The sequence below is a fragment of the Salvelinus fontinalis genome, chromosome 2 (genome assembly GCF_029448725.1).
Source record: "Salvelinus fontinalis isolate EN_2023a chromosome 2, ASM2944872v1, whole genome shotgun sequence".
Classification (NCBI taxonomy): Eukaryota; Metazoa; Chordata; class Actinopteri; order Salmoniformes; family Salmonidae; genus Salvelinus; species Salvelinus fontinalis.
In genome coordinates, this window is record NC_074666.1 from 62,001,384 (window position 1) to 62,023,268 (window position 21,885).

Here is a 21,885-nt window from a genome sequence, read left to right on the forward strand (position 1 = left end):
GGGCGGCGCACAATTGGCCCAGCATCGCCAGGGTTAGTGTTTGGCCGGGGTAGGTAGTCATTGTAAATAAGAATGTGTTCTTAACTGACTTGCCTAGTTAAATAAAGGTTAAATAGGCCCAGCTGTTACTTTGTTAAAGCATATTGCATTGAGCTTACATAGCCTATATCTGCAAGTATTTTGTTGATTTTCATTGATGTTACATTCACGTCAACAATTAATGACTAATATTCGCTTAATTGTTTTCATTTCAACTGTCATAGTCCAAGATGGCATCCGTTTTAATTTTGTCTGCGGAAAGGTGCAGATTACCCTGTTTGCATTCATTGCTTTGCTGATAACATTGTACTGGGAAATGCAACACTTGTCTTTTGTGTCGTCCTTCCGATCTCAAGAATGCAAGTCCAGTCTTATAATACCTTAGGCCTGACAACAAATGTAAGTTATTAATGTCAACAGTCATAGACTGTTCTCTCTACTACCACACAAGTGGTGCTGATGCATCAAGTCTGGAACCAACAGGATCCTGAATAGCTTCTACCCCAAAGACATGACTGCTAAATAGCACCCAAATAACTAACTATCTGTATTGCCCCCTCTGTGCACCAACTCTTTTGACTCATCACATACACTGCTGCTACTGCTTATTATATATCCTCTTGCTTAGTGACTTTACCCCTACCTACATGTACATGTCTACGTCAATTACCCCGTACACTCACACATTGACTCGGAACTGGTAACCTTACTCATTGTGTATTTATTCCTTGTTTTATAATCGTTCTACAAATGTTCTCTCTGCATTTTTGGGAATGGCCCGTAAGTAAGCATTTAACTGTTAGACTACAGAAGCTTTGCAGCTGATTCAGGGTTATCTTTGGTCTCTTTGTTGCCTCTCTGAATAATGCCCTCCTTGCCTGGTCTGTGAGTTTTGGTGGGCGGCCATCTCTTGGCAGGTTTGTTGCGGTGCCATATTTTTTTCCATTTTTTAAATAATGGATTTAATGGTTCACCGTGGGATGTTCAACGTTTCAGATATTTTTTTATAACCCAACCCTGATCTGTACTTCTCTACAACTTTGTCCCTGACCTGTTTGGAGAGCTTCTTGTTCTTTATGGTCCCGCTTGCTTGGTGGTGCCCCTTGCTTTGTGGTGGTGCAGACTCTGGGGCCTGTCAGAACAGGTGTATATATACTGAGACAGATCATGTGACACTTAGATTGTATAGAGGTTGACTTTATTTAACGAATTATGTGACTTCTGAAGGTAATTGGTTGCACCAGATCTTATCCACTGGCTCCAGGTCATCTACAAGTCTTTGCTAGGTAAAGCCCCGCCTTATCTCAGTTCACTGGTCACCATAGCAGCACCCAACCGCAGCACGCGCTCCAGCTTGTATATTTCACTGGTCACCCCCAAAGCCAATTCCTCCTTTGGCTGCCTTTCCTTCCAGTTCTCTGCTGCCAGTGACTGGAAGGAACTGCAAAAATCGCTGAAGTTGGAGACTCATATCTCCCTCACTGACTTTAAGCACCTGCTGTCAGAATAGCTCACAGATCATTGCATCTGTACATAGCCCACCTGTAAATAGCCCATCCAACTACCTCATCCCCATACTGTATTTATTTTGCTCCTTTGCAACCCAGTATCTCTACTTGCACATTCATCTTATGCACATCTATCACTCCAGTGTTTAAAACTTCTTCTTGATAGGGGGCGCAATTGAAACATATGGCAAAATATGCGTACCCATTTTAAACTGCCTATTTCTCATCCCCCGAAACTAGAATATGCATATAATAGTAAGATTAGGATAGAAAACACTCTGAAGTTTCCAAAACTGTAAGAATTTTGTCTGTGAGTTTAAACAGAACTTTTATTGCAGGTGAAAACCTGAGAAAATTTCAAGCAGGAAGTGGCACTAATTTTGAGAGCTCTGTGTTCGAAAGCCGTCCTATTGCATATGTGAAGTCTCATCAATAAGACCTCTTTTTCTATGTCTTCCCTAAGGTGTCAACAGCTTTGAGACGTAGTTTCAGGCCTTTATTTTGAAGGATGAGCTTGTAAGAGCAAATTGAGCAAGTGGACAGGTGGGGGCTCTCCGGGTGAATCATGCGTAAATCTGAAAAGGTAGCCATTGTTTCTCTCGCTCTAGTGAGAAGCCAACTGTGCTGGTTAATTTATTATCAAATAGATTTGTGAAAAACACAATGAAGTTGGATCAGAAACAACGGTTGACATGTTTATGTGGACATTATGGATATCATTTGGAATTTTTTTCGCCGTTGTCGCGAACGCTTTTTCCTGTGAATTCCTGGGTCATGACGCAACAAACAAACGGAGTTATTTGGATGTGAAACATATCTTTATGGAACAAATGGAACATTTGCTGTCTACTGGGAGTCTCGTGAGTGAAACCAACCAAAAATCAACTAAGGTAAACGATCCATTTGATTGCTTTGCTGGATGTTGTTACCGAGTTACCTGACGCTAGCTGTTCTTATTGTTTTGTCGAGCGATCGATACATTTACACAAATGCATGTATTGCTTTCGCTGTAAAGCATCATTTCAAAATCTGAGACGACAGATGGATTAAGGAAAGGCTAAGCTGTGTTTTGCAATACTCCACTTGTGATTTCATTAAATTATATTTTATGATTACCCTCTGGCGCTAGGCTAGGCTGTGCTAGTCAGGGTTTTTAATGACAGAAAACCCGGATCCGGGATGGGTAGCAATGAAAGGTTTTAATTGCTATATCGTAACTACCTCGCCACTATGGCCTTATTTATTGCCTTACCTCCCTTATCTTACCTCATTTGCACACTGTTTAAATACTTTTTTTCTACTGTATTATTGACTGTATGTTTGTTTATTCCATGTGTAACTCTGTGTTGTTGTATGTGTCGAATTGCTATGCTTTATCATGGCCAGGTCGCAGTTGTAAATGAGAACTTGTTCTCAACTAGCCTACCTGGTTAAATAAAGGTGAAATATATAAAATAAATACAACATTTAGGGGCTTCATAGCAAAGGGGGTGAATATGCACGCACCACTTTATCACTTTTTTTATTTTTTTATTTATTTTTAAAACAAGTTATTTTTTTCATTTCACTTCACCAATTTGGACAATTTTGTGTATGTCCTTCACATGAAATCCAAATAAAAATCTATTTAAATTACAGGTTGTAATGCAACAAAATAGGAAAAACGCCAAGGGGGATGAATACTTTTGCAAGGCACTACACCTGTTGTTTTTATGAAGCATGTGAGAAATGAAATTTGACTTGATCTGATATTTCTGTTATTGGGGAAAGAGACACACCTGTTAACCTGGCCAGCCAGCACTTAATCCAGAGGAATTTGCACCTGCAGCGGTTTGAGCCAGGTGGCCATAGGCACTGCGTGCATGAATTAAACAGAAGTCAATGAAAATTCTCTGATCTGTATTTTACTTATCAAAATGCTAAATTTAACTGAGCGAACAGTATAGTCTATCTTATTTGCACTAGCGGAGAGCATTGGTCATATTCCAGTGAAGGCGCATATTCACTCTTCGTCATTGTTGGGTCAGTTCCTCTTGAAAGTTTGTTTTTGGACAATAATTTACACCTCCAAGTTCGATGAACATCATATTGTATTTGTGTATCCCCTTCTCGTAGGCCTATTATATGGATCTGACGATGTCGTTTTTATTGATCTGTTTGTCACACTCTTAGAAAAAAGGGTTCTTCAGGACCTTTTTGGTTCTTTGAATAAGATTAAAGAATGCTTTACTAAAAATGTTTCTGTATATTGTCAATATAACAATATATAGATTATTGTTGTATTTGTGATGGGTCACAAATCCAACAACACATGGCCTCATGAACTTTTAGAACCCTTCCAGTCAGGCTTCCGGCACAGAAGCTGCCTTGGGAGAGGTTGTGAACAACCTCCTCTGTGCTGCTGATCCTCGGTACATCTACATCCTCCATTCTCCTGGACGTGTCTGCAGCACTTGAAACTGTCTGTGATCAGATTTGAACGGACTGCATGGAGAGGCTTCTTGGAGTTTCCGGAACACCCCTTGCCTGGTTCCACTCATATATATGATAGACAACAGTTTGTCTCCCTTGGCAACTCAAAACAGTGTTTTGACATTGGGCTCGTTATTGTCAATGGGAAGCAGCAACAGCATAATTTTCAACTTAAGTTTTAGGAATATGAATGGGACTTTCAACTTTCATTTCCAATAGTGTTCTAGCTACTTACCAAGGTAAAAATGGCTGAATTAGTACAAAAACATGATGTGATTGATTTATTTGGATGATTTACAAGAAATCATGAAAACGGGGTTGACTTGCCAATAATAAGGAAAGTCAATTGTGAGAATCCTATAGGATTCTATTGGAAAAATCACTCATTGTATAGGATTTTTTTTACTAGGGCTCGGGGTTGGAACATCCATTGCAGTGTGTAATGCAGCCTAGTTTTATTTACACCATCTCAGAAGCTATCTTAGAAATATAACTTTGCTCTGTGCTTCTCTGAGCATGCACTTCGTATCCTATAGCCTATAGGCTATGGATAATTTGAATGCTTTTTTTTTTGTACAGACCATCAATGCATGATGAATAGGCTAGGCTAAGATATGTAGAGCGTTTTCGAAGGTAGGTGCACATTAGGGTACATCATGTTTGGGAAGAACTTTATTTTTTAAGGAATGGTAAATACTTAAATGCCGAGCCTACATTTATTTATAGGAAAGAGCGCCTCTCCACCTTTGACCTTGATTACCATAGCAACAGGGACGCGTCACCTATTGTCACTGATGTGACTGGTCAGGTCCTGTAGGACTTGTCCATTGTAAAGCAGTGTCATTATTAAAAATATATATTTTCAACCTCCTTTATTAGCTAACCTTGATGATAAAGCAAATATAAAAGCTGTAACATCAAATGTACAAGTATTTCCCGATAAAGTGCTTGTAAATAACAGGCTTACAAAATATAAATGGAACATGCCTGGCAACAGTAGTATCTGGTGAAATGGCGTCTGGTTACCTAGTGCTCGGTCTATTTTATCTATCTGAAAAATAGCTAGCTATATTCAATAACCTTTGACTGAATAGAAGTGCATTTTCAATAGAATAAATAACGTAATTGTTATATATTTCAAAATGTCTGACTCGGAAGAGGACAGTCAAGATAAGCAACTTAAAATTGTAGTCATCGGAGACGGCGCATCGGGGAAGGTGAGGGATTTTCAAGCTAAATGAGCTAGCAAGCTAACAGACTTGTTATTTTGAGTAGCGTTAATTTAGGCTAGCTAGCAACATAACTATGTAGCTAATTGGGTAAATTACTGTGCAGTAGGTAACTTCAGTTCAGAAGTATCTTACAGAATTTTCATACATAGCAGCGTGTGCTAGGCCAACGTTTTGGCTATGCTTGTTAGCTGCTTAGCTAGCTAGCTCTTCAGCCAGGTAGAAGGAAAAACATCACCTAGGTTTGTCAGACAGTTTTTGTTGTCGCATAACTATAGCCAATGATACAACTTTTTTTGGTTAATGTTAGTTACCGTCTTAATTTTGCACAACAGGGGCAGAGTAATGTTAATAGCTAGCTCTGGTCCGGGTGGAAACGTTAACGTTAGCTAGCTAACGACATGGAATCAAATCCCAGTTACTGTCAATGATGAGAGCTACCAAGCTACTTTCCTCTGAATTGTCTAACAGTGTCAACAAACGGGACAATTAAGCCTGTGGTGCGCAACATGTTGCCCGACCACAGACAGTGACAAGGGCCACGTTTGTAGAACGTCATCATTCATGAAGGAGACCGAAGAAGTCGCAGCCTAATCTGCCACATGTAGGGCTGATGAGTTCAGTAGGCTAATATTTTGCTCTGATAGAATCTATAGGCTATGTGTTCAAAAATGTTTGAGCAGCTGAGTGCATCAACATGCCTAAACTAGGTTGGTTCATAAATGTATCCAGGGGTGAAAGTAGGAATTGATTTATTCCTGGTACAGGACTGCCTATATATCACGTTTTTGATGGGCATAATCCTAGAATTACGAATAGAATCCCTATTAATTCAATATGATCTCTGTGGGCCTAGTCGTAATGTACTACCTTTTATTGTGGCATAAACACAACCAGTCATGATGTTTTCATCTGATTGTCAAACAATCACTTCAAAGGACATGTTCCTCCACTCGCAACATACAGTATTTCCAGCCTCTCATAGAAAGAGACACAACACCAAAAAGTGTATTGACATTTGCCAACTGTCATTAGGCAAGAATTTATGCACCCACTGCTGTCCTCACGAGTCTCGATGTTGCCCACTCATCTCTGCTTTGGCAAAATGTCGAATCGCATAACATTTTGGAGCGTAGGCTATACCACCCGTTTTCAAATCCATTCGCTAATTTTTTATGCCTCTGACATGCGATAATGATAAGTGGTAATAGCCTACAGTTTTCTGGACATTTGGTTTTCATTATTGTGATAGGCTCATGTTTTACCGGTACGTACCCCCCCCCCCCCCCCACTGTTTATTTTGCCGGGACGCCGGACTGCCTTATTGTCATCCCTGAATACATCTCAAAATATATGCTCCAATCTTCAATTCAGAATTGTTCAGAGGGGGATTTCCAAGGTGATCACCAGATCCATAAACTGCTTCGAAGATGGCATATTGGATTTAAATCTGTCATGAATCCTGTTAATCGTACCTGACCCTTAATCCAGGTTACATGTGGTGTTGGAGAGATTTTCTGGAGAGCTTTGGACCGTAGTACTCTGGTTGTCTAATGTTACTTTGTTAGCCACTGATTACAGGTAGGCCACACAGGTGTGTGTGTGTGTGTGTGTGTGTGTACTACACAATAATTAAGTTGCTGTATTGCCTAGTACAAGGTGTTCTAACTACATATAATGTTTAAAGCCTCTTTTCACATAATCAATGTTGTAGGTCTAAGTTACAGGGAAATAATATGGGCCTATGCCATTTACTCACGCAGGCATAACATTCAATGTATATAAAATTGTGCCTGGAACGTAAAGCTTGATTGTTGAGTAGGCAAAAAAGTGTAGACTATATCTTCAAGCAAACCCTTCCTTGCTATATTCAGAAGTGAATGTTCTCATTTGACTCCCTGCTGCACAAGCTGTGCTTTAACATGATGGCTGTGATCTTGCAGTAATGACCATTTCCTTCATATGAACCAGCAGGGGACAAGTCTCAGTCTGCCGAAATGGGATTGATCTCGTTCCAGATTGCACACACCTAAGACTCAAATGGCGTTTTATGGATTTCTTAGGCTTACACTGAAAGCTTATCATTATTTTCTTCTATTACATTTGGAATTGAACCAACTGTGGTAGAAGTTTAGTGGGAAGAGGCATGGAGAGTTCTGCAGTGATAAAATGTTCAGGTGGCATCTGAATTGTTGTTGGGCTACTTTCTTACTGTCAACACCGAGGCCAGTAATAAAACAAGTTACCATTATGGACACATTTTCTTTTAAAACAAAAACTAGAAACTCAAACCTCACCTAAAACTTTTAAGATTCTATGCATAGGCTTTAGACCCAGCCTAGACTGTTTTAAACTGTACATATTTGATGAGTCTTTCTTTCATTCATTCTCTTGGTAGATATAGGCCTACATTTTCCAGACCTAGGCTCTATAGCCTACTTTGCAGAATAGCCTGAATGCAAATGTTCAGATTTATTTGAAGATACATTTTCATTTATCGGCAAATGTTTCATGAGACTGCTTGGTCTGCATGGTCATGATGCAGGTAACACAAATGTACCAACATTTCTCTTTGTCACAGCACAGACTGTTTGCAGCAAAGAGGTTGTCGTGGCAGCTGCGATGTTTCCTCTTCACTGCATCTCTGAATCATCAAATTATTTGAGTGTGAATATACTGCATTGATTTTAAGTGCGTTTTGGCTTCACGGAACGTCTTTCTAGCTTCACTAGGAAGACGTTCCTCCCCCCTCAAAGAGAAACAAAATAAATAGAGCACTACATGTAGTTCTGCTGCTGGATGCGTGATGTGTCTGCAGACTATTCGCCCATTGCACACGATAACGCGTTATGTAGTTTAGTCACCCAATCAACATACACTGCTCAAAAAAATAAAGGGAACACTAAAATAACACATCCTAGATCTGAATGAATGAAATATTCTTATTAAATACTTTTTTCTTTACATAGTTGAATGTGCTGACAACAAAATCACACAAATTATCAATGAAAATCAAATGTATCAACCCATGGAGGTCTGGATTTGGAGTCACACTCAAAATTAAAGTGGAAAACCACACTACAGGCTGATCCAACTTTGATGTAATGTCCTTAAAACAAGTCAAAATGAGGCTCAGTAGTGTGTGTGGCCTCCACGTGCCTGTATGACCTCCCTACAACGCCTGGGCATGCTCCTGATGAGGTGGCGGATGGTCTCCTGAGGGATCTCCTCCCAGACCTGGACTAAAGCATCCGCCAACTCCTGGACAGTCTGTGGTGCAACGTGGCGTTGGTGGATGGAGCGAGACATGATGTCCCAGATGTGCTCAATTGGATTCAGGTCTGGGGAGCGGGCGGGCCAGTCCATAGCATCAATGCCTTCCTCTTGCAGGAACTGCTGGCACACTCCAGCCACATGAGGTCTAGCATTGTCTTGCATTAGGAGGAACCCAGGGCCATCCGCACCAGCATATGGTCTCACAAGAGGGCTGAGGATCTCATCTCGGTACCTAATGGCAGTCAGGCTACCTCTGGCGAGCACATGGAGGGCTTTGCGGCCCCCCAAAGAAATGCCACCCCACACCATGACTGATTTCTGTAACTCCAAGTCAAACCGGTCATGCTGGAGGATGTTGCAGGCAGCAGAACGTTCTCCACGGCGTCTCCAGACTCTGTCACGTCTGTCACGTGCTCAGTGTGAACCTGCTTTCATCTGTGAAGAGCGCAGGGCGCCAGTGGCGAATTTGCCAATCTTGGTGTTCTCTGGAAAATGCCAAATGTCCTGCACGGTGTTGGGCTGTAAGCACAACGCCCACCTGTGGACGTCGGGCCCTCATACCACCCTTATGGAGTCTGTTTCTGACCGTTTGAGCAGACACATGCACATTTGTTGCCTGCTGGAGGTCATTTTGCAGGGCTCTGGCAGTGCTCCTCCTTGCACAAAGGCGGAGGTACCGGTCCTGCTGCTGGGTTGTTGCCCTCCTACGGCCTCCTCCACGTCTCCTGATGTACTGGCCTGTCTCCTGGTAGCGCCTCCATGCTCTGGACACTACGCTGACAGACACAGCAAACCTTCTTGCCACAGCTCGCATTGATGTGCCATCCTGGATGAGCTGCACTACCTGAGCCACTTGTGTGGGTTGTAGACTCCGTCTCATGCTACCACTAGAGTGAAAGCACCGCCAGCATTCAAAGTGACCAAAACATCAGCCAGGAAGCATAGGAACTGATAAGTGGTCTGTGGTCATCACCTGCAGAACTACTCCTTTATTGGGGTTGTCTTGCTAATTGCCTATAATTTCCACCTTTTGTCTATTCCATTTGCACAACAGCATGTGAAATTTATTGTCAATCAGTGTTGCTTCCTGAGTGGACAATTTGATTTCACAGAAGTGTGATTGACTTGGAGTTACATTGTGTTGTTTAAGTGTTCCCTTTATTTTTTTGAGCAGTGTATATTTAGGCTATAGCAAAGGGTTTAAATACTTCAGATTAAATTTTTTTATGAATTTATAAATGGTTTGAAGAACGTAATTCCACTTTGACATTATGGGGTATTGTGTGGTAAAAATGGGACATTTTATATTCAGGCTGTAACACAACAATTTGTGGAGTGAATAGTTTCTGAAGGTGCTCTAGGTAGATAGCAGGTTTAATTCCCCTGTGCGTTCCCTTTTGGTGTGTTCCGTATGGCGTTTCGTCTTTTATTTTTGACGTATTGCGGTAAATGGTGCTAGATTGTCACATATTGAATGCTCTGTGAAAATGAATTAAACATGGCATGTCAAGTCTGTTTTATGTGAATCACATTGTTTTCAGACGAGCATAACGAACACACTTAAGTGACATGGAGTTTTGGATTTCTTGTGGCGATTAGAGGCTGTAGTTAAGATGCATGTCATAAGGTGAATGCACCAATTTGTAAGTCGCTCTGGATAAGAGCGTCTGCTAAATGACTTAAATGTAAAAATGTAATGCATCCCGTGTCTACCCAAAACACCTGTTTTTATTTGTTACAGTTGGGCTTTGTCAGTTTTCAAGACAGCAGAGGTAATTGCTTTAGCTCGTCTCATACTAATTACAATAGCTCGGATAAACGTCATCCCAAAACAGTTATCTTTAAAAAAAATGTATTGAGTAAAGTCATAGGCCCACGTTATTTGCAGTTATGGAATAGGCCTAGTTGTCATACAGAACAACACTCCAACACTCGAGCTTGATCATAAGGCTTGAATTCAATGAATTTAGTCATTCGCTTAGCGTGATTTCTCTCTGTTTCAGACGTCACTCGCCACCAGGTTTGCCCAGGAGGCCTTTGGGAAACAATACAAACAAACCATTGGCCTTGATTTCTTTCTGAAGAGAATAACTCTGCCAGGTAAGACCCCTTCGTCCTCTAGGATTGCCGGCCTGCTCTGTACCACACCACAGACAAAGGCATACATTTGCACATGCATATGCACACACGTGGTAACACGCGCGCACAAACTGAACTCTACCTGTTATAGGCACACTGATCAAATCAAAGTTCATTTGTCACGTGCGCCGTGCGCAGTGAAATGCTTACTCGCAGGCACTAACTATTAGTGCAAAAAAGGTATTAGGTAAACAATAGGTAGGTAAAGAAAAAAACAACAGTAAAAAGATAGGCTATATACAGTAGTGAGGCTATAAAAGTAGCGAGGCTACATACAAACACTGGTTAGTCAGGCTGATTGAGGTAGTATGTACATGTAGATATGGTTAAAGTGACTATGCATATATGATGAGCAGAGAGTAGCAGTAGCGTAAAAGAAGGGTTGACGGGTGGTGGGTGGCGAGACACAATGCAGATAGCCCGGTTAGCCAATGTGCTGGAGCACTGGTTGGTCGGCCCAATTGAGGTAGTATGTACATGAATGTATAGTTAAAGTGACTATGCATATATGATTAACAGAGAGTAGCAGCAGCGTAAAAAGGGGTTGGGGGGGCACACAATGCAAATAGTCCGGGTAGCCATTTGATTACCTGTTCAGGAGTCTTATGGCTTGGGGGTAAAAACTGTTGAGAAGCCTTTTTGTCCTAGACTTGGCACTCCTGTACCGCTTGCCATGCGGTAGTAGAGAGAACAGTCTATGGCTGGGGTGGCTGGGGTCTTTGACAATTTTTAGGGCCTTCCTCTGACACCGCCTGGTGTAGAGGTCCTGGATGGCAGGCAGCTTAGCCCCAGTGATGTACTGGGCCGTACGCACTACCCTCTGTAGTGCCTTGCGGTCAGAGGCCGAGCAATTGCTATACAAGGCAGTGATGCAACAAGTCAGGATGCTCTCGATGTTGCAGCTGTAGAACCTTTTGAGGATCTCAGGACGCATGCCAAATCTTTTTAGTTTCCTGAGGTGGAATAGGCTTTGTCGTGCCCTCTTCACGACTGTCTTGGTGTGTTTGGACCATTCTAGTTTGTTGTTGCTGTGGACACCAAGGAACTTGAATCTCTCAACCTGCTCCACTACAGCCCCGAAGATGAGAATGGGGGTGCGCTCGGTCCTCCTTTTCCTGTAGTCCACAATCATCTCCTTAATCTTGGTTACATTGAGGGATAGGTTGTTATTCTGGCACCACCCGGCCAGGTCTCTGACCTCCTCCCTATTGGCTGTCTCGTCATTGTCGATGATCAGGCCTACCACTGTTGTGTCATCTGCAAACTTAATGATGTTGTTGGAGTCGTGCCTGGCCATGCAGTCGTGGGTGAACAGGGAGTACAAGAGGACTAAGCACGCACCCCTGAGGGGCCCCAGTGATGAAGATCAGCGAGGCAGATGTGTTGCTTCTACCCCCAAGCCATTAGACTGCTGAACAACTAATCAAATGGCCACCCAGACTATTTACACTGATCTTCGTTGTTTGTTTACTTGTTGTTTGTTATCTTTGTTTACTTTCAAACCCACGGAAATAAAGCCTGTGGTCTGTGTCCTCCTGGATGTGTAAAATAACAACTTAACTAATGCTATATTTAGACTAAAGCTCCCCGATTTCACTTCCTACCATATGAAATTGGGAGTTTCACCATTTTGAATAGCATATTTAAAACGGTGCCAATGTATCCTTGAGACTGCGAAAGTCTGCAAAGTAGCTCCAATCTTTTAATGACTAATAAAATAAATATGATAACTTGAAAGTATTACATTCAGTCCTAGTTTCAGTTGGTAATAGTAGGAGAAAGAAAACAATGTTTTAGTAGAGATGATTAACACCTTCGTGGATCTTGGGAAGCGCAAGGCTTCAATGAGAAATCACACAAATAACGCCAATCTTGTGATTTCGGTAAAACTAGTTGAACCATTACGACACGGCAAGATGGGGCTTATTCCGTAATCCATCTGCGTTAATATCGTGGATATAATAATAGTAAACGTTGGTTCTACACCAGAGTTGTTAAATGGAACATTTTCTGGGGGATTGGGTTGGGTGTACGGTTTGGGTGGTCCTTCTGAGCTTCGTTAGGAGCCCGCCTTCGACTGGGTGTATTGTGTGGGTTTATGGGACTTTCTGGGTCTCTCCAAGATGGGGTAGGTGGGAGTATAGCTGGCGCTGGCCCCTCTCACCGTGAAGGCTCGGCTTGTCAACTTAATGTACATTTTACAATGCCGGGAATGATAATGCCAGGCCGATTAGCACACACAACAGCCTCCTCTGTGTGCTTTTTATAACAATACCTCTTCCAGATGTCTCGTCTGTTAAACTGGTGGGGGGAGTGATTGACCTGTGATGGAAAATGACTTTAATAATTTTAGCTAGTCTTGTCAATTCGAATCTTAGTGAAGATCATGCAAATTCTCAATGTTCGCTTTTGACGCAAAATCTAAAATGGGCATTCATACTTATCAAAATGGTAATGTTTTAAGTGTGTATTTATTGGGTTCCACTGAACTGCGCTAGCAAAGAATTCTAAGATCACAAATGGCCATTAACTCACCACATAAGCAGGAATACTTTGGGTCTGTCGAGTCAGCTTGAGTCTTTGAAACATACACACAGTTTATGTCCGAGTGCAGAGGATGGGTAGAGATGGCTAGCATACTGTAACACCAAGGGCAGTTATTCATTGCACTCTTCAATGTAGCTTTACATTGACACTGTATAGTCTAGATGTAGTCACTGAACACTTGTGCTTCCTTCCTCTGTGAAACGGGGACCTGTGTGGTGGGACTCGGCTCGTCCAGCCGTGTCCATACTGTATGCTCAGCTCGCCATCAGCGCTCTAGGCGAAGGAAGGGCCCTTATCACAACTCCTCACTGTCTGGTTCTGCCCTCCTTCTTTTCTCAACCACCACTTTCATTTTCCAGAGGAAGAAAATATTGATTTGGTTTTGTACCCTGTCTCTCGCTCTTTCCCACTCCCTACCTCCCTCCTAAATAATTTGGGACAGGAGTATTCTTTTGCTTCTTATTTTGTGTTTAGTTATCAGTCATTTTTCTCAACCCCATAAATATTTATCCTCAGTCTCCTTGACTTGAGAGCATCAACCTCATCACTGTGCACTTTCACCACCATGTCAACATATTTCATCTGTAGCATATTAAACTGCATGGTTTCCCGAGTCGTAGTGGGAAGATCACACACCATATCCTCATATGACTCTAAATTTACTTCAATATGATGGTTATTATATCAATATTTGCACATAAAGGTGTTTCCACCGCCGTTTATCGCATAGTTAATTTGACCGACACACAAAGATCCCACCATGTCGAATGAACAAATTTGTCTGCATTTATAAAATTGCACCAAAACTTCCTGTTTCTATCACAGCTGTTGGGATTATTTTGTATACTCTCTTAAAAACTGTGGATGGAAACGTTGTTAACAATGTCCTTTTCATATTTTACTGATTTTAGGTTTCTCAATTTTCTCTTCCCTCAGGCAACTTGAATGTTACTTTGCAAGTGTGGGATATTGGAGGTCAATCGATCGGAGGGAAAATGCTGGATAAATATGTCTACGGGGCTCAGGTACGATCTCACACACACACACACACACACACACACACACACACACACTTTTTTGTTTTATTATCCTTGCGGGGACCAACAATTGTTTCCCATTCAAAATCCTATTTCCCTTAACCCTAAACCTAACCCCTAAGCCACAAATAGCCTTTTTCCTTGTGGGGACTGGTGAAATGTCCCCACTTGTCAGATTTTTCCTTGCTTTACTAACCTTGTGATGACTTCTGGTCCCCACAAGGATAGTAAAAACCAAAAGAACACACTCAATAAACGCCAAGGTGGTCTGTCGTTCTTCACGTTAGAGCTAATTTACATTGTAATAGGGGTTTTCCCTATTAGGCTTTTGGGTAATTAATACGCCTTTATGATCATTAGTGCAGCAGGACCCTGCACAGACTGCAGTCACGTTTTACTACTTAGCTGGCCATACAGACTACCTTATGTATAGTATGACGGGTTATTGCAGTGTCAACGAGAACCTCTTTCTATTCACGTTAATTAGTACATTTACACTTATTTTGTTCAAAAAGAATGAAATTTGTGAGAAAGAGCAAGGTATTTCTCACTCTAATTTCATTATTTTTGAACAAAATAAGTGTAAATGTACTAATTAACGTGAATAGAAAGAGGTTCTCGTTGACACTGCAATAACACGTGGGTGGGAGTATTTTATGTGTGCATTTGCCGCACTCCGCTAGGCAACATCCTTAAGTGGTTGTTGCTATATAGGCATGGGGCATGTAGAGCATGAGACAGAGACACCACTGGAGGCTACTGTAGTACCTCCTCAGACACCCCGCTCACTCACACAAAAACAAGGTGTAGTTCATAGAATACTTTGGTATCTCACAAGTTCTTTATGGGCCTTTCACGACCATTGTTTGACGCGCCTCGGGCGATACCAGATCGTATAGACATTTGGTAGAGCCCCACTGTAATTGTAACTGACGCAAACTGTCGTCACCGGCCTTCTGTGTTGTGACATTGCGTGTGTCCTGTGCCAGACACGTTCTGAATGAAAAAAAGAGCTGCATTCTGTTTCATGAGGACGCAATCAAAGTCGAGGTATAGTCTATTTTATTTTGGCTCCTTTCCATATTCTATAGTCTTTTGGATTTGGTAAAGAACAGACTTATGACACAGTTTTGGCACTTAAGGCTTTTGTTTTAAACATGTACACTGAAGTGTTTCATTTTTGTTTACATAAAAAATGGTACAGCAGCCAGCTTCAACGGCCTGGTTATTCCGAAGGACACCTTTTTGTGCTTTGCCATGTGACTACTTCCGGTTTTACACCTGACAATACCTTTTTGGATACGACAAATGGAGAGCGGTGAGGCTTGTCTGTTTACTCCCACACCGGTTGCGCTTTTCTACTCAACTGCTTCCGGCTTTGAACTTATGCTGACAGTAAGTATTTCTACTCAACTGCTTCCGGCTTTGAACTTATGCTGACAGTACTGACACTAAGTATTTCGAAGAAGGGAGGGTGATGAGACCTAATTCGTAACCACTTTTACCACCCTCTTTTATTTGTTTTAAAGCCCAGACACCTGTTATGACACAGAGATAACCAACCTCACCCCCATCCTGTTTGGCTGGGTGGACCGATTCTAGTGTAGGCGTAGTGGCTCGGCTGTATGTTCTTAGCATGTCCCTCTGCATCTATTAACAGCGACATAGGTCGTCTTTAATCTCAGGCTAACTCCAAGAGAGCGAGGAGCTGCCAACTCCTTGGGGACTGTGTGGTAGAGGAGGTTTTGACTTCTCTCAGACACTCGTGCCACCTACTGCTCACTTTCCCACATTCGACCTCTCTGGCATGTTTGTTCTCATCTGATGTCAAATTGAATTCATTTTGGAATGTTGTGATTAGGCTACACCATTTAGATTTTCCATGGTATTGTTTTTCAGGGTGTTCTTCTAGTGTACGACATTACAAACTACCAGAGCTTTGAGAATCTGGAGGACTGGTACGGCATGGTCAAGAAGGCCAATGAAGAGTCAGACGTCCAGCCTGTGGTCTCACTGGTGGGAAACAAAAGTCGGTATTTAAAACATCTTTCTCACACACACACACCCACACACACACGTTCTATTCCTTTCTTCTGCTCATAGGCCACACTCTTATGAGGCTAAAGCAGACGAGCAACCATAGTGTATAAACGCAGAGAGCTGTGAAGAGAATGCCGTTTACAATGCAGTAAAGATAAATCACCAGTTTCTCTGCCGGCGAAATGTTTTATTCACGCTTTTATACACTGCACGCGTTTGTAGTACAGCACAACCATATGACTGGATCCAGCTCTATTTTGCGAGCCACTGGAAATTGATTTTCTATTGGGGCTGTTGATTATTCACTTCCCGTTATGTCTCCACTCCTCTGCACTTTGTGGTGTGTAAGATAGCTCGGTGAGGAAAAATGTACTTATTATGACTAGAAAACGACAGAGAATCGGCCCTTCTCTATCGGCTTTGCATATAGACCCTTTACATGGCAAAACTGCTGCTATGTCAAACACCACTCACCATCTGAGCCATGAGCACTGCACAATGCCGAGGAATGTCTCACTAGGAAAATCAGCGGCAGGCTATCTTTTTCTTCAACCGAAAGGTGCAGTATTGAGAAATGGATGAATTGACACAGTGACCAAAATCAAACTCCTGTTGCAACTTTTTGTTTGTTTTTGTTCATTCACTATTAATAAGGCTTGTGTCAGGACATGCGATAAGCAAGTTAGCTAGCTATGTGACCAGCAAAGATTATGATAACTAGCTAACCCTTTCATCTGTGGTGTTAGCTAGCTAGCTATAATAGCCACTATGCTAGCTATAATAGCCACTATGCTAGCTATAATAGCCACTATGCTATGCTAGCTATAATAGCCACTATGCTAGCTAGCTGGCTAGGTAATAGTACAGCTAATGTATCAGATAGGAGCCAAAGTAGCTAGCTAATAGTGATGGGCATTCCGGCTCTTTTTTTCTTAAACAGTTTGCAATAGTTTGACTATGATTGGTGTTAAATACATTGTGGTTAAGGTAGAATTGTTTTAAAAAATGCATTGGTTTGTTATGAAAAATAATGTTTATATACATTAAAAAGTTTTAAATGCAAATGTTTAATAGCAAAGTGCATATAAATCTAACAATTCAAAACGAATGCAATCTGAACAACATAATAATAGAATATTGCACCATATCAAAGAAAAATAAATAACAATGTGCAAAACTGCAGCATCCCACTTAAAACACTAAACTGGTTCCTCTTTTCTCTCCTTTATTGCCATGTTATAACCAGCAACACACAGCAAAACGCTGACCATATTCTGCTTTTGAGAGATTTGCATTCAGAAATGCAAGCTGCCTCACTTTCGAGGGGCTGATGTGGTTTCTTCTCAGTAATTATTTGTCTCGTTTTCGAAAAGACCCTCTCAGAGGGAACGGATGTGGCCACTATGCAGAGTCTCCCTGTCATGACTTTAGTAAGCCGTGGGTAGACAGAGGCCTTGTTCTTCCACCAGCTCAGAGGATCTGCAGATCCTGGGGCTCCTCCAAATAGGATCGGACCTCCATTATGGCATCTGCTGAGGGATTCCTTCGTGCTGCATCCCCAGTTGCTCTCTCGTCAAACAGCATCCAAACAGCAGGCGTTTGTGGCACTACTGCTGGTGCTTCTGCTCCATCTGATCCCTCTTCTTCCTGTTGCCCTGGTGCCTGAGCCAGCTGACTGCTGGGGCTGTCCCTCCCTGCTGCTGAGATTATTATTTGAAGAGCCTCATCAATCGCTCTGGCATCACAGAAGGGTAACTTCTTAAACCTTGTGTCAAATGCAGCGGTTTCTGATGGCACGTGATTATATTCCACTCTGTGGAACTTTTTGTCCATTGATGAACATAGGGTGTCCATCAACTCTGTCACATGTCCTGTGGTTACATTTGCTTCTCTCTGGTGGCTGGCTGTGATTCGCTGCAGACCCTTACACAGGTGAATCATTTTTGAGGCTGTCACATAGCTGAAAAGAGAGAACAGAACAGGTTCATGTTTTGTCTACTGATACTACGTTCTCATCTACTGCTCATATACATATATATATATATATATATAAGGATGTAGTAATAACTGCTTACTGTATCTCTCCACTGATCTCCACAGTGACCTGCTCAAAAGGTTCCAGGACTCTGCACACCACCTATTCCTCTTGGGTCAGAGCATCAACAGGTGCATTGACAATGGCCAGGGTAGAGATGATGGCATCCTTTGACTCAAGAAACCACTTCAACATATAAAATGTTAAATTCCACCTTATAGTGCAGTCTTGTTTAGGCCTCAGCTCAGGCATCCTCATCTGGCGTTGTGTAGACTTGAGTTTTTCAGCACCTATTGTGCTCCTGTGGAAGTATTCCACAGCTGCTTTCACTTTGTTCACAGTGGCTTCATCACCTTCAGAGCATCTCTTACAATCAGGTTGATTGTGTGCGCAAGACATGGATGATGGGCCTATTTTAACATTTTCATGACTTTGGTTATGTTCGCTGCATTGTCGCTAACACGACAGACCACTTTTCCATCTACTTGCCACTCTCAACAGTTCCTCTGCCAAGTTCTCTGAGGTGTGTCTGTCGCTGAACTGAAAGCAGTCCAGAAGACAGCTAGACATCAAAAAATCGTCAAGGAAGTGACATGTAACCGACATGTAAAAAGTGGTTACATGCTGACCAGACTGGACACGTCGCATGCGCGAGCGTCGCAAAATAAATGTAGAAATCCATGTTATTCAATTATTGCACCCACACTGCTCGTCTGCGACGCCAAGGGCTAAAATAGAACTCATTCCTAATTCTGACGCAGATCGCGCTGCAAGTCCTGCCTCTCCCATCTCCTCATTGGTTTATAGAAGCAGGTACCCACGTGCCATCTCCTCATTGGTTATACCCACGAACTGTTTTGCCGGTAGTCGTGGTAATACACTGCTCAAAAAAATAAAGGGAACACTAAAATAACACATCCTAGATCTGAATGAATGAAATATTCTTATTAAATACTTTTTTCTTTACATAGTTGAATGTGCTGACAACAAAATCACACATTATCAATGGAAATCAAATTTATCAACCCATGGAGGTCTGGATTTGGAGTCACACTCAAAATTAAAGTGGAAAACCACACTACAGGCTGATCCAACTTTGATGTAATGTCCTTAAAACAAGTCAAAATGAGGCTCAGTAGTGTGTGTGGCCTCCACGTGCCTGTATGACCTCCCTACAACGCCTGGGCATGCTCCTGATGAGGTGGCGGATGGTCTCCTGAGGGATCTCTTCCCAGACCTGGACTAAAGCATCCGCCAACTCCTGGACAGTCTGTGGTGCAATGTGGCGTTGGTGGATGGAGCGAGACATAATGTCCCAGATGTGCTCAATTGGATTCAGGTCTGGGGAACGGGCGGGCCAGTCCATAGCATCAATGCCTTCCTCTTGCAGGAACTGCTGACACACTCCAGCCACATGAGGTCTAGCATTGTCTTGCATTAGGAGGAACCCAGGGCCAACCGCACCAGCATAAGGTCTCACAAGGGGTCTGAGGATCTCATCTCGGTACCTAATGACAGTCAGGCTACCTCTGGCGAGCACATGGAGGGCTTTGCGGCCCCCCAAAGAAATGCCACCCCACACCATGACTGACCCACCGCCAAACCGGTCATGCTGGAGAATGTTGCAGGCAGCAGAACGTTCTCCACGGCGTCTCCAGACTCTGTCACGTCTGTCACATGTGCTCAGTGTGAACCTGCTTTCATCTGTGAAGAGCACAGGGCGCCAGTGGCGAATTTGCCAATCTTGGTGTTCTCTGGCAAATGCCAAACGTCCTGCACGGTGTTGGGCTGTAAGCACAACCCCCACCTGTGGACGTCGGGCCCTCATACCACCCTCATGGAGTCTGTTTCTGACCGTTTGAGCAGACACATGCACATTTGTGGCCTGCTGGAGGTCATTTTGCAGGGCTCTGGCAGTGCTCCTCCTGCTCCTTCTTGCACAAAGGCGGAGGTAGTGGTCCTGCTGTTGGGTTGTTGCCCTCCTACGGCCTCCTCCACGTCTCCTGATGTACTGGCCTGTCTCCTGGTAGCGCCTCCATGCTCTGGACACTACGCTGACAGACACAGCAAACCTTCTTGCCACAGCTCGCATTGATGTGCCATCCTGGATGTGCTGCACTACCTGAGAACTACTCCTTTATTGGGGGTGTCTTGCTAATTGCCTATAATTTCCACCTGTTGTCTATTCCATTTGCACAACAGCATGTGAAATGTATTGTCAATCAGTGTTGCTTCCTAAGTGGACAGTTTGATTTCAAAGAAGTGTGATTGACTTGGAGTTACATTGTGTTGTTTAAGTGTTCCCTTTATTTTTTTGAGCAGTGTACAATGAAAGTTTAGATGCAATCACCATATAATTTAAACGATGAAAAAGCCTGGAAGGAGGAGAGATGACTAGAAACTATTCGGTTGGCCGTTTTATGTGTGGATTAATTGTCGGAGTAGAGGTCCTTGTGCATCTCAGGTAAAATAACAACTCAATGTTTATATCCCAGGACATATTAACGTTAGCTAGCAAGTGTAAGCTAACTAGCTAAATTGCCATACATGTTTAATGCTTTTTGACCTGTCCCCAAATGAATGTCATTGGTTCAGAGTTTGTTTTGATATTTTAACCTGCGTGTCGTCATCACGTTTGGTATGGGGGGGAAAAATACATGTATGCACGCGCGCAGCCAGTTTGGGCTCCTTGTTACCCTTGATGTTCAGCAGTCAGTGGTAAGTAAAACCTCTGTCCTCCACGATCGAAAATGGCTGGAAATCGGTGGCAATCATTTTAGCCAATGCAATATCAATTTGGCCTTGTTTTGCTACAGACATAGACTTTGGTATAAACTGGTCCATAGAAGACTGCGTTGCTGTGGGTACAGAGTAGGCCTACTTGACTGAGTGGATACATCTCCACGTGTGGAGGTGCTGGCTCCACCACTATCACTAGCAGGCCCGCTAGTTTCTCGAAGCTCCGCTACAGCTAGCTTCACAGTTGGGTGCACAGTTCACATATGCCGGTGTAGGTTGTGCGTAGAACCAGCTTTATGAGATTTTGTTTTGGCAAATTCTACACTGTGCTCTAACATTGTCTACATTATTAAAATGCTACTGTGCTTCCGACTCATTTTCCAGTTTTCACACCTTTTGGCAAACACCACATGTGTTTGCTTATTTTTTAAACAAAAAACAAAACAAATTGTAGACCTCAAGTTTTGTTCATCCTTGGGAGCAAGGACAAACAATGCACTAATAGTACGCAAGTATAAACACCATGGGACCACGCAGTCGCCAATACCGCTCAGGAAGGAGACGCGTTCTGACTCCTAGAGATGAACGTACTTTGATGCGAAAAGTGCAAATCAATCCCAGAATAACAGCAAAGGACCTTTGTGAAGATGCTGGAGGAAAAAGGTACAAAAGTATCTATATCCACAGTAAAACAAGTCCCATATCGACATAACCTAAAAGGCCGCTCAGCAAGGAAGAAGCCACTGCTCCAAAACTGCCATAAAAAAGCCAGACTACGGTTTGCAACTGCACACGGGGAGAAATATCATACTTTTTGGAGAAAT

General features: G+C 42.6%; 1 protein-coding gene across 5 annotated transcripts in view; it reads left to right on the plus strand.

Moving 5' to 3' along the window:
• The first annotated feature begins 4,992 nt into the window (after positions 1-4,992).
• LOC129822782 (ras-related protein Rab-28) overlaps positions 4,993-21,885 on the plus strand; it is a 40,349-nt gene continuing 23,456 nt past the window's right edge. For 2 of the 5 annotated variants that reach the window (XR_008754525.1, XM_055881211.1), the window contains exons 1-4: positions 4,993-5,236; positions 10,528-10,624; positions 14,147-14,235; positions 16,147-16,276. Coding sequence is in view for 2 of the 5 variants with exons in the window: in XM_055881211.1 (XP_055737186.1) it covers positions 5,162-5,236; positions 10,528-10,624; positions 14,147-14,235; positions 16,147-16,276 (391 nt within the window). In the remaining 3 variants the exon portion in view is untranslated. The remainder of the gene's footprint in view (positions 5,237-10,527; positions 10,625-14,146; positions 14,236-16,146; positions 16,277-21,885) is intronic. The other 3 variants (XR_008754528.1, XM_055881204.1, XR_008754529.1) reach the window with 2 other exon arrangements.